The sequence below is a fragment of the Pteropus alecto genome, unplaced genomic scaffold (genome assembly GCF_000325575.1).
Source record: "Pteropus alecto unplaced genomic scaffold, ASM32557v1 scaffold427, whole genome shotgun sequence".
Lineage (NCBI taxonomy): Eukaryota > Metazoa > Chordata > Mammalia > Chiroptera > Pteropodidae > Pteropus > Pteropus alecto.
The window spans coordinates 423,113-435,849 of record NW_006440618.1 but is presented as its reverse complement, the minus strand read 5'-3'; the positions used below and the strand labels follow the sequence as shown (position 1 = coordinate 435,849).

Below are 12,737 nucleotides of genomic sequence, written 5' to 3'. Positions count from 1 at the left end.
ATCCATACTGCTGTGTGCTCAGGTCACTGATGGAACATGTTAGAAACTGACCACCTGTCTCCCAGCCCCAGACCAGCCTCCTGCACTCGACACTGATTTTGGAGCCAAGGGACCAGCTGCAACGCTCCCAGGCCTGTCACCAGCAGCTTTCTGCATCCTCTTTGCTATTCAGCTTCCCAAGACCTGCAGAATCAAGGTGTCCTACATGCTCTTCTCTGTCTGACATGCAGAGGGTGGTTTCCACTCCTCTGTTGCAATATTTGAACATCTAATCTGTGGCCTCTAACTGCTGCATATCCCACTCTGGGGCCACTACCGTGGTTTACCACGCTGTCCCAGCGATGGGCGGCATGGCCATGCATGTACAGATGGGCTTTTGCAATTCATCATTCCAATGACTAATGAAGGCTAGCATCTCTTCTGGAGACTGTGAGCCTCTTGGGTCCCCTCTTCTGTCACTCACCTGTTCGTGCCTTTTGCACATTCCCCACTGTCCTTTCTTGTTGCATGTGGCAGCTTTGCGGTCAATGTGGGAGGAGCCTCTTGTTGTTTTCATCATTGTAAATGTCTTTTCTCTTAGTCACTTGGCCATTAGTTGTCTCAGAAATATTCATTTTTAATGTAAACCAGAGTCATAAAAGCTCTATTTATCACCTATGCTTTCGGGGTTTTGTTTATGTAATTCTTGAGCTAGTCAGAGATTTTCTAACATGGGAAGGAAATCCCCTGCCTGACATTCACGCCCGTAGCCCTCTCCTGCACTTGAGGGCTCTGCAGTGATCCAAGACCCCATGCCTGAGAGTGTCTGAACCTTTTCAGCAAACACCTTGGGAAAGCAGAAGCACATGGCTGGTGGAATGTGGATGAATGCTGGGAGATTCATCTCTGTCGGGAAGTTGGGCCCAGGGGAGGCGAGGCCAGAACTGGCAGGTAGATGTGTCCAGCTGGTCCAAGAGGGGCTGTCCCATAGAAAGTGACCAAGACTTTTAAAAATATCTTCACTAAGGCCAGAATTTATTGGAAATGGTTTAAACCACCACGTGGAGATTTGCCTTCAGATTTCCTGATGATGAAAGACAGGGAGACTCTGCAATTATTCTTAGAGAAAGCTGCAGGCTCCCTTTGTGCACAATTTCTGCCAGCTCTGGCTTTCTTCTGGGGACAATGATTCTTATGCAGGTCCTCCACCTCCCTCTAAAGGCCTGAAGGGGCTGCACCACTCTGGGAAGGCCCACCCAACTTGGCTGAGTTAACCTGAAAAAGTGTTAGAGACCTCCTGGTCTCAAACACTGCATTCTGAATGTCCCATTCAAGTCAAACTCTTTCAGTTCCCAAGACTTGCTTGTTCAAACCTGCAACAACTCGGTGGTGTTGCTCAGTATGGGGTGTGAAAGTGGCCAGGAGAGTGGGCCGGGGAGGCAGTGAGCCATCTGGGAGGCAGGGCAGGGATTCTGTGCACACAGCTGAGGCCCAGAACTGGGAACCAGCAAGCCCTTTGCAGTTACTACTATTGCTATTGTCGTTGGAGGAGCAAGCAGTAGAGGCCAGCTGGTTGTGGAGGACCGAGACTGCTACGTGTGAAGCTCCATGTCTCTGAGGAAGATCTCCTATGTGGCCTTTCTCTGGGGTCTCAGTAGAGCTCAGCATCTTAGGTTTGCCTAAAATTAGCCTCCAGAGAGCTGCTGTTATTCCTCGTGGTGTTGAAGCCCTTGTCATGTCACCTGTAAGCCACAACATCCTGGCCCCTGGCTCACTTGCCTGGCCCCGAGCAGAGGCCCTGAGCTCCCTGTCCCCACATCCCAGAGACCACCTCAGGAGGGCAGGACAGGGGAGCAGATGGTCCTGAAGGGCAAGAGCCAAAGGCTAGCTGGACCCTTTTCTCCTTCTGTTTCTGCGTTGTCTATGTTTGCTGTGAAACTCAGAATGTGTTAGCTGCAAGCAGACGTATCTGTTTGCCCAGTGTAGAGCACTTTCAGGAGGTTGAGTGTTGGGTGCTGCTATGGCCTGAGTCGTATCTCTCCCCTCAAATTCATATGCTGAAGCTCCAACCCCCAGGGACCTAAGAATGTGACTGTGTTTAGAAATGAGACCTTTAAAAGATAATCAGAGTAAAATGAGGTCAGTAGTGTGGGCCTAATCCAAATCTGTCTGGTATCTTTATAAGATTAGGACATAGACAGTCACTGAGGGAAGACCATGTGAGGACACAGGGAGAAGATGGTTATCTACACACCAAGGAGAAAGGCCTCAGGAGAAACCAACCCTGCCAACACCTTGACCTCAGACTTTCAACTCCAGGACTATGAGAGAATAAGTGTGTGCTGTTTAAGCCACATAGTTGGTGGTGCTTTGTTACACAGCCCGAGCTGACTGATATAGGTGTCAAGAGACTGAAGGTAGAGACAGGGGTCCTGTGAACACTGAGTGACCTGTCACCTGGGGCCAGAGGGCCTGCCTGTTCCCCTTTGGACTTAGGTCTTGGGAAGCCCTGGCAAGGAGAGACACAGTCATCCTCCTATTGAACAAGTTCTCCAATGACATCTGCTGAACGAAGCAGCGGTGGACAAAGGGCTGACAGGATTTCCTGAAATGTGAAGGAGAGAGAGACCTTGGCTTATAACATAGAAGGATGAACTATTCCCTCCCATAAATTACGTTCTTCTCCTGACTCGAAGGTTCTTGGATGGAGGAGGTTACTGTTGTCTGTTTTCTGGTTTTCACCATAGCACCTCTGGGTAGGGTAAGAGTTGGAAGTACATCTGTAACTGCTGTGGCCAGTTGGGGTCTGTTTCAGGATGAGGCTGAGCTCCCAGAGCTAGGTGACTCCCATGCCTGTCCTGGGCTATTGCTGAGTGCCAACCACCTGAACACTGAGAAGTACGAAAGAACATTTGAAGTTCATCGAGTCTGCAAATTGGGATGAACTTTGACAGCACGACAGTTTGTTTAGGTGTTTCTATGTCTGTTTCATCAACATCCTCACAGTGTCAGCGCTCCAGAAATCCTAGTGCAGTGGGCCTTGCTGTGCCAGGAACCTCTACCTTGGAAACTCCGAAGGTGGCTGTGGTGCCCCCCAGAGGGGAGCCACCCATGTCTTCAGTATCCTGATCCCTTTTAAAGGTGGGAGAGGGAAGAGGTCAGGTGAGACTTATAGATAAGACAGGAACCTGCAAAGATATTTCCCAATTAAAACTGTTGCCTCTCTCTTCCTGTACTCTATAAGCCTAGAGTGCTGTTGACCTGTGGCTTTATTTCAGTCAATTAGTTACGTTGGTTCTTCCAAGAAAGCCCAGTGCCGGCCTCACATAGGATGCTTGTGAGTCTGTCTTGAAGAAAAGGTCATGCATGGAACACAGCCTGCTCTGCAAGGAGCGGGGAGGGGTGCAAGCACAGACCACTGTCCTGGGCGAATTCCCCGTCCTTTATATTGTTATCATACCTAGGGCTCTGCAATGCAGAAATATTACTGAATGACTCCCTCCAACGCAGAGAGATTATCCATTGGTCCGACTCAGCAGATGCTTGCTGTCACCGTGAAGAAATAATAGCACCCCTGTGAACAGCCTCAGGCCTGCTCGCAGGGGAAGCGGGTGCTGGGATCTTGATCGAAGGACCTGGTATCTGTGGGCAGCTCTCCTTGCAGGTTCTGTCAACTCCACCCTCCTTTCTCATCCCTGAGCCTGAGCCCACGCTCCATCATTACCCTCATCACAGACTATTTAATGTCACGTTAAATGTCTGCCAGCCCAGATGCTTGACAAGCACCAGATGCTTGTCAAATGAGTTAATTAATATCCAAAAACTTGTATTAATATAATGCATTTCTTCCCTAAACAGAAGATGATTGTTAATAACAGATGAAGTCATCATGATGCATATGTAAGGAAAAGAGAATAAAATGATTTTTCTCTTTCATAAAAAGAAAAAAGGGGAGTAAAAGAACATGAGAAAAAATGATTTACGCCTAGTCACTGAGGATGCTGACCCCAAAAATCATGAGGTCTTAATTCCAGAGATTTCTATTTACCCAAATAAGAGATCTTGATATGACGTATCAAGTCTGTCGTGTCCCTGTCTACCCTTCTCCCTGTCACTCTGCAGCCAGATAGAGAACGTCCTCCTTACCTTGTAAGATGTGTCACCTCCTCCAGCCACAAAGAAGAGCCCTCTGGGTCATCCCAGTTCCCATGTGAGGACACGCAGGATAACAAGGAAACAATACAAACTGAACCAGGGACACTAAAACATGCTGTGTGACAAGGGATTGAGAGAGAAGGGGCATGGGGAACAGAGCTGTATGGGCTGACCTGTGGAAGTGGACAGAGATTTGGGGGGAGATTTGGGGAATAGAGTTTTAGATGTGCAGTCTTGGGTTGTAGAATGAATCTTCGCAATTATTTTTCAAACAATACAAGTAATCAGTGAAATTCCTTTGTAATTACTATTGCCAACCAGGATTTTGTTCTTTAAGAGAGACTGTGCCAACGTACCATGGGTTTCACATGAAGTAGAGGGATATCAGCCAGGATTTTAGACCTAAGATTCACATCTAGCTACACCAGGATTAAAATCATCCTTAGATCTTAGTCAAGGGCAGCTTTTCCAGCATTCTCCACTTCGGGTATGAAGAGGTTGAGTTCAACCAGCACGACTGCTTCCCTTCTCATTCTCTAAAGACAGTCAGAGAGATATTGCAGAAATAACACTGAACATGCAGTTACAATTGCGGAGACAGTGTAAAAATAGGAAATTCATGATTAAAGCAGAAAACTAGACTTAACACAGCATTTGTCAGTTCGCTAAATTAAATAAAATTTTAAAAGGAAACTTCCTTGTGTGGTTGCAAACTTAAAATGAACTTTTCTCAACTCTCAGGCAAACAGGCAGCTTGAACACATGCATGTAAACTCACTCCCTGACAGACATTAAAATGATGGCACAAGGGTTTTTTTAAGTGATGGAAAAACAAAGGAAGGAACAACAAGAAGAAATCTTCGGAAGCTGTACAAGTGAAGGTGGGAGCGGGGGGTGGGGGAATTTGACTTTATAGCCCACACACACTGACCCCAGCCAGCACTGGGGAATGGGAACCAACTCATTTACATCAGAGAATCCTCTAAGGACTGAGCCCCTTGAAGTAAAAACATGGCACATGTTAGGACCGATGAGATCTGTTCATAAGGTCTTTAAGACCCTAGACTCCCTCCCCACTGGAGGAATTCAGGTCGGGGTGGAGCAACTGTTATGGTCTGTGTGCCCCTAAAATTCACATGTTGAAGCCCTATCCTCAATGTGCTGGTATTTGGAGATGAAGTATTTGGGAGGTGATTAGATTTAGATGAGGTCACAAGGGTGGGGCCTGGTGATGGGATTAGTGCCCTTGTAAGAAGAGATGCCAATGCTCTCTGTTCACGTGAGTACACATCAAGAAGGCAAACATTTGTAAGCAGCAAAAAGCCCTCACCAGAACGACCAGGCTGGCACCTGGATCTGGAACTCCAGCTTCCAGAGCTGTGAGAAATAAATGTCTGCAGTGTTTTGTGAAGGGTGCCCAAGGTGACCACAACAGCCGTGATGCTGCATGTCTCATAAGCTCCCCACTGCACTTACGGTGGTGAAGAGTAGCGCTGCCACTAGTGGTCCAGGACCACACACAGGCTTCAGGGCCGTAGGGTGAGGATGGAAATCAGTGAGTCGTCGCAGGGAAAACAATGATGGGTCACTCTAGTGGGACAAATACATGTACTAAAACACCAGGAGTGGCTTCACCTCTGGAAGACAGGCCTTTTCCCCTAATTTTTCACAATGAGTGTGTTTCGTTATTGTTACTATAAGTGGCAAAAAGGCATGTGTAGAAATAGCAACCAGTTACAAACAGCAAACAGTTCCCCGACAGAAGGCTCAATATACTCTGCCTGGAATTAAGAAAATTAATTGTTAGGGACGTTATTAAAACAAATATCTTCTGGTAACAACATAACATAAATGATGCATCACTCTCCCAGCCTGGGCCACACCCTGGGGGAGAAGGCACATGCCTGCATAGTCGGTGCGGCTGTGGAATGGCCTCTGCCCAAGGCCTTTCCTTTCTCCAGGTGCCCAAGAACCCAGCACACACACAGCCCATTGAGCACCCCAGGCTGCAGCCATACTGTTCCAGCCCACAGAGGCAATGTGGCAGCTACAAGCATGTTGATCAAGAGGGATGTATTTCCAGCTTTTAAGAAGTCTGTGGTTGTGGTTACACACATGCACAGTTTGTGGACATCCCACCCACAAGAAATGCCCACTCACCCCCAAGAATGTATCAATAAAATGCCATAATTAGGTCTTAAATGTTCTCACCACAAAAAAAGAAATGGTAAGCATGTGACAGGACAGAGGCACTAGCTGAGCTATGGCGGTCATCATTTTGCCATATATATATGTGTATCAAATCAGCACATTGTACACCTTAAATTCACATAATCTTGTTTATTAATTATATCTCAACAAAGCTGGAAAAAAATATCACATTTAAATGAGTAGCCCATGTACTATTCCTAAGAGCAGTATTTCTGGGGCAAATAATGACCTAGTCAACTCCATCAACTACGTCTTTAGTCAATCCATGGATCTCAGTAATGCTGGGTCTTAGTCTCCAGTGGAGACAACTGGACTGACAGAGAAAGGAGGAGGGAGGGCAAAGGGACTGAACCATGGAGTCGCCAGCTCTGCTCCGATTAAGCCAACAATGCGGTCTCACCTTTGCGGACTCAGATCTCACCCCCCCATTTACAGGAGGAACCCAGCACCTTCTTCACTCTGACCCGCACTGCTCTGCACAAGGTATCTTAGGGGAACTCAGGGATTCCTGAGTCCTACAAGGGACAGCTTTGCTCCAATTTCCAGCTGAGGGACCCAGCGATCTCAGTGGGGTGGTAGATGGGGGCTGGGTTAGCAGTGGGTATAGGTATTTCAGGGTTCCAATTTTATTGATCACAATAAAGTTGGGAAGGAGCGAGGGGCCTGGCCATGTGGGACAGCCAGAAGAAAGGCCCAGGGCTAGAAACTGGAACCCCGAAGGCTCCCCTCTTAATATTAGCAAATGCTGTGTGTGGGCTTTTGTTCACCTGGAGCCACCTGCATCTTTCAGGAGATGCTGAGGTTTGATCTTGAAGATATGACTACACAGCCTTGAAATTTTCACTTCTGTCTAGGATATTATGATGCTATGAAAAACAAATGTGAGAAAAGAAAACAAAGAGAAGAAAAAAAACCAAGAAGACTCATAATTAAAAACTACCCTCTTTGAGAAATAGAACAAAGCATCTGAGAGCAGCATTTCCCGAGAGCTTCGCCTTCCTCATAAGAACACTTGGTTTGCCAGGAGAAAAAAGGAAATCAGAGGGCTCCAGTGGAAATGTTTGTTTATTAAAGCATATAAATTCTTCAAACTTCAGTAGTAAATGTAGTTGTAAAAGCATATCCTTATAATAAATAGATCTCCAGCAAATGCATCAATAAATATATTACTTTACCTGAAGAACCTGTATCAATACATGTTTTGCATAGATTTCCAATAGCTCAATGTGAACATAGTTAAACTTGTGTGGAGAAAGCTGTACTACTAATAATAAAAACAGCTACAAGCAAGACTAAGGGAACAAAAACGGGAGGGCATGCTTCCTGAGCAGTGTTTTCTTTTTGCCAGAGCTGAGTGCTTCTGCTCTAACATAAACTGAACTTACCCACTCCCTCCTCTTCCCGCACCGTGTTCTCCCTGCAGTAGCTGGTGTATCATACACCTGTTCAGGTCACCGGAGAGCCCCAACTTCAGGCGGAGAAATTCTGAAAGACATCGGCAGCCTCCACCCAGTTCTGGAAGCAGGCCCGCCCCCGCTCCCGGATCTGCTTGCGCCCTTTGTCGGTGATGACCTCCCCGCTGGGTTTCAGGATCACAAGCCTGGGGGTGGCCGTAATGTGGTACCTGGTCCTCAGCTCACTGCGGGAGAGAAGAGGGCAGGCAAGGGGTCAGCATGGGGGCAGGGGAGGCTGCTGCCACATCTTCAAAGAAACTAGGACTTTCCCTGTGCAAAGCCTCAGAACCCCGCCCACCAGGCGCCCTCCTTCTGCGCTGTGGGTCCCCTTTGAGCCTCTTTCCTTCTTGTTGTTGCCCAGTTTCACGCCATTGCTAACCTTGACAAATGTCTACAGTGGTGGGACTGCTCAGTGTCTATGCTTCCCAAGACTGCAGCCACAGCCACAGGGGACAACTGAGACCTCAAAGTGTGGCTGCTGTGCCAGAGGAACTGAATCTTTCATTTCAGTTCACTTTAAGTTTAAGAAGCCACTTGTGGCTAGTGGCTATTGTATTGCATGGTGCAATTCTAAACTCACAACTAAACCCCCCAAATTAATAACCCTCTCTACATCTCAAGAGGATTGAAAAATATCGGGTACACATAATGGTAAAAGATTTATTTACATGAGTTCTAGCTAAATGCAAAGCCTTATTCGACTTTCTGCCCTACAAATTCAAGGACATGCTGATCAACATTATGGATGAACCATTCCTTGGCTACTTGTACCATCAAGCATAACCCTGTGAGTGGCCTTTTTACACAATGATTTGTGTTTATTTAGGGAAAGGAGTGTCCTCCTTCTTAGTTTCACAAATCTCCCTTCACAGGGATTATTGCCCTCAGGATAGGACAGCTGATGAAAATCCCCTTTGTGTGTCCACAACCAGCTTGCAAGGGCTTCACATCAACAGTAATCTGATTTCCCTCATCTGTCACCCTCAGGACTATGAATCTGAGTAAGCAGAAATGCACCTGAGACCCTCCTGTTACCAACTATTCCCCTTCACATCTCTACCAAGGTCCTCCTGATATTTTCTGGCATCCAGATCAAAGGCAAATTTCAACTCAAACAGGAAAACATACATAGTGCCTACACCCAAGAAAGGGAGAATGTACTGTATACACAATCATCTATGAGACAGTGAGAAAACTGGCCAAGCTCTTGGTCACAGAGGGGGTCTTACTAAATTTCAAATCATCAGCAGTACACAGACCACTTAATCAGACCATAGTGTAATGGAAATGGAAACCAATAAAAGTAATTTTTTAAAATATATGGTTATTTCACATAACCATATATTGTATGTGAAATAGCAATACAGACTACAAAATAATTAATGCAGAGCAATATGGAATATAGTACAGAGCCCAACTGTGCTGATATGATTCAGCACAGTTAGGAAGCTGTGGTTTTACAGACTCTTATCTAAAACTAGAAGGCCTCTAGATGAATGAGTTGTGCATTTAATTCAAGAAGTTAGAAAAGTAATGATGGAACCAATGCAAGGAAGGTAGAAGGAGGATAAAGAAGATTGAGGAACGAAATCACTGAAACAGGAAATGAATAAAAATGGGGTGAGCAATAAAATTAAACCTGGTTCTTAGAAAAAACTAAAAAATGGAGCGAAGACTGGGCCAGGGAGAATGGAAGACAGTAATACAGGCAGACAGCCATTGTCACTCCCGAAACACACAGCAACTACCTGACGGCCTGATCCTGAAGAAAACCCTGCATATGGCCACCACTCCAGCAGCTTCTGGAAACCAGTCCACACGTGTCCACTACTTACATGAGGAAGGAAAAAAATGGGAGAGGGAAAAATATATGAACTATTATATAAAAATGATCATGAACAATGAGAAAGACACAATAGAGACAGCCCTGATGAAACTGTCACAAAACCGACAAACCCAAACCACAAAGAGGGTAGATACAAATCCAGATCAAACTGCAGACTGAAGGGACAAATGGATCCATCGCACACAGCCATGCAGTTCTGGGAACTCTCAGGCAGGGCTGATGAAAGCTGTGGCAGAGGAGATGACCTTCTCCAGTGTTTTAAGAATCCTGCACAACCCGTGAATTTTGAAACGCATAAGAAATTAGCTTTCACCAAAGGCATAAAACAAAATATAAAAGAGAAATAACCCATATAACTCTGCACAAAAGCTGCAGGGACATGGCCAGTGGCTTGATCTATACTTTGTTTGGCTGTGTGGGCAGGTGAATTACATCAGCGCCTAACTCTAGGCAGCAGGGGTGAAGCATGTGGCCTACCCTGCCGGGAAAGGAAGCAGTGGCCTGGTTGGGGCTTTGCCACCCAGGGCCTTGGGGCTTACTCCCAAGGAGGAGCCTGATGGGCTTTATGGAGAATAGCGAGGAATCCTGGAGGCTCTGAGACTACCCAGAGCCTGACTCAGCCTCTGTGTCCCTATCAAGTTCCAGCACTGCTGCCGCTGGTCCAGAGTCTGACCTTTAGGCAGCATGTCCAGAGCAGTAGCACCTCTGAGTGTGGGGTCCCTGAACCAGCAGCAGCAGCCACATCCAGAAACTTGTCAGAAATGCAGTCTCCTGCCCCTGATGGTAGGGGTGGAGCCCACTTGCTCGAGTTTGCCAAACCTCCCAGGGCCTTCTGTATCCATCTCTTCCCCCCATCCCACTCATGGGACACGGAGGAGGGGGAAAGAGCAAGCGGAAGTGGAAGGAGAGGCAGTACTCTCAACAACTCAGTTAGTACAGAGGCCAGTGGCTTTCGGCTCAGCCTCCATGACCTTCCTTTGGAAAGCATGCCTCCTCCACTTTCTGGTATTACCTAGCTGTGTGACTTGGGCAAGCTTAGTTAACCTCCTTACACCCATTTTCTAGAGTTGCTGGGAGGATAAAATGATTAATATATATACAGCTTAGCTAAGGGCTTGGCGCATAGTAAGCACTCAATAAATGCTGGCTGTTCTTATTGGGTAAGAAGGACTGAGCTCCGATTCCAGCTGGGCCATCTGCCCAGTCAGCACAGGCCTTGGCCCTTCGCTATCCTAACCAGCACAAAAATGAGTAAGGAGCATGCTCAGAACCAGTGATACTCTGTCGAGCACTTGCTTGTGTGCTGGGAAAGAGGAAGGTGTAAAGATATGTAGCCCAACACACAGCAGCCACTGTCACCATGAGGAGACGCTGGATTTGCCAGGTAGCCACTGGCTGCAGTCTAAGCATGAAACAGACATGGCAGAAGGCAGAGCCACAAAATCCTCAGTGGCCTTCCACCTGCCTCGCACTAGCTCCTGGCTTCTGATTGTTCCAAGTAAGCAGATCTATAACCTTCATTGTTTAGGCTATGAGTTGTTGTTATTGTTGTTTTAATCAGTTGCAACATTAAATCAAGCTCTGATGCAGTTAGAGGGATTTGAGGCAAGCTGGGTTTTGAGGAGTGAGGAGGTTTGGAATTTACTTTTTGTTGCTCCAGTTTATTTTCAAAGAGTCACCAGTGTGGGCCTTTAAATCCCCACACTGGCAGCCTCTGCCTGGGGACAACTGTAACCTTGGAGCCATGCAAGAGAGGCACATAACCACCCTCCTTCTGTGGAGTCATCTCAATCCCCTCTGGGTGCTGAGCTGTGTCTAGAGAGACTAGACTGTGCCTTGAAAAGGAGAGAACCTTGTCGCTGGACAGAGGTAAGCCATAACTGAGCATTTTTACCATTTCAGGGAAATCCAAGAGGCCAGTTCCTCCTTGCCCTCAGCACTGGGTGCTGTTGCAATGTTGGTGCCCCTGCTTCATCTAATGCAGTGCATCCTTGTCCCTGGCACAATCACTTCTAGGTTGCCATGGCAACTTCTGGCTCCAGTCTCTTTACATCTTATCTACCAGCAAACTGTTACAGAGCAAATCTCTCTACTTGCTCCAATTATCCAGCCAACAAGCACCCTGCAGATGCCAAGTTTTGTACAATGTCTGGTCTGACCTTAGGGCCAAAGAGACTGCTCCTCCTCCAAACACACACTCCTAAACAGGTGGCATTGAGCTCGAGCTATGAAGGGCATAGGCCTCCCAGGCCAGAAATGCTCCTGGTGTCCCCAGGCACATGGAGGAGGAGAAGCTGCCAGGGGGCTCCAGGGTTGGGGGACTGTGGCATGTACAACCTTTAGAGATGGAAAAGTATACGGAGTGTTCTGCAACTTCAGCTGTCCAGTCTGGACAGACATAGGTGGAAAGGGCTGGGGTGGGAGGCAAGTGTGGTCAATTGCTGGAGGGCAGAGAAAGATGTGGACCGAGCCCTGTGGGCAACGGGAACTTGGGGAACCACTGGAGAGCTGTGATAGGGCATGGCAGAACCAGACCCATCTTTGATGAGACGAGGTAGGTGTGAGAACAAAAGTCCTTTAGATGGGGACACCAAGGCCAGAGGGACCAGTTAGAATATTCTAATGGTCCAGGACCTAACTGAAGAAAGTAGCAATGAGTAGAAAGACAGGAAGGACTGGACAGCTGCAGATTAAGTGGATCTAGGGCCTGGCAGAGACATGCTGCATCAGGAGGCCCAGGAAGAGCTGGAACCCTGGGCTGGAGAGAACCAGGTCAAGTAGCTTGGCACACGCACCCTACCCTACAGCATCGAGGGCTCTAATGAAGCTGTTCTCTACCCAGGAAATGAAGCATGGCTAGTTATTTTTCCCATCCAATCCAAACCTGTAGACCTAGAAGCCAAGGTGTGCCGTCTCCCTGGCCCATGGCCTGGGGCGGTGGTGAGAGCCAGAACAGGGGTAGGGCGTTCTGCTCCAGGCCTCCTTGGGGTCTGCTGAGCCCGAATGGGCACAAGCGTTCTCAAGAAACAATCACAAAATCTACGTGACATCACCACTGAGCAGGTCTCTGCCTGCATGGGAGCACAAGACAG

General features: G+C 47.4%; 1 protein-coding gene across 1 annotated transcript in view; it reads right to left on the bottom strand.

The window, feature by feature from the left end:
• Window positions 1–7,216: 7,216 nt before the first annotated feature.
• Window positions 7,217–12,737, bottom strand: part of NXNL2 (nucleoredoxin like 2) — an 8,599-nt gene continuing 3,078 nt past the window's right edge. Inside the window, exon 2 of the mRNA XM_006917266.3 lies at window positions 7,217–7,984. Within this exon, the coding sequence (XP_006917328.1) occupies window positions 7,816–7,984 (169 nt within the window). The 3' untranslated portion in view covers window positions 7,217–7,815. The remainder of the gene's footprint in view (window positions 7,985–12,737) is intronic.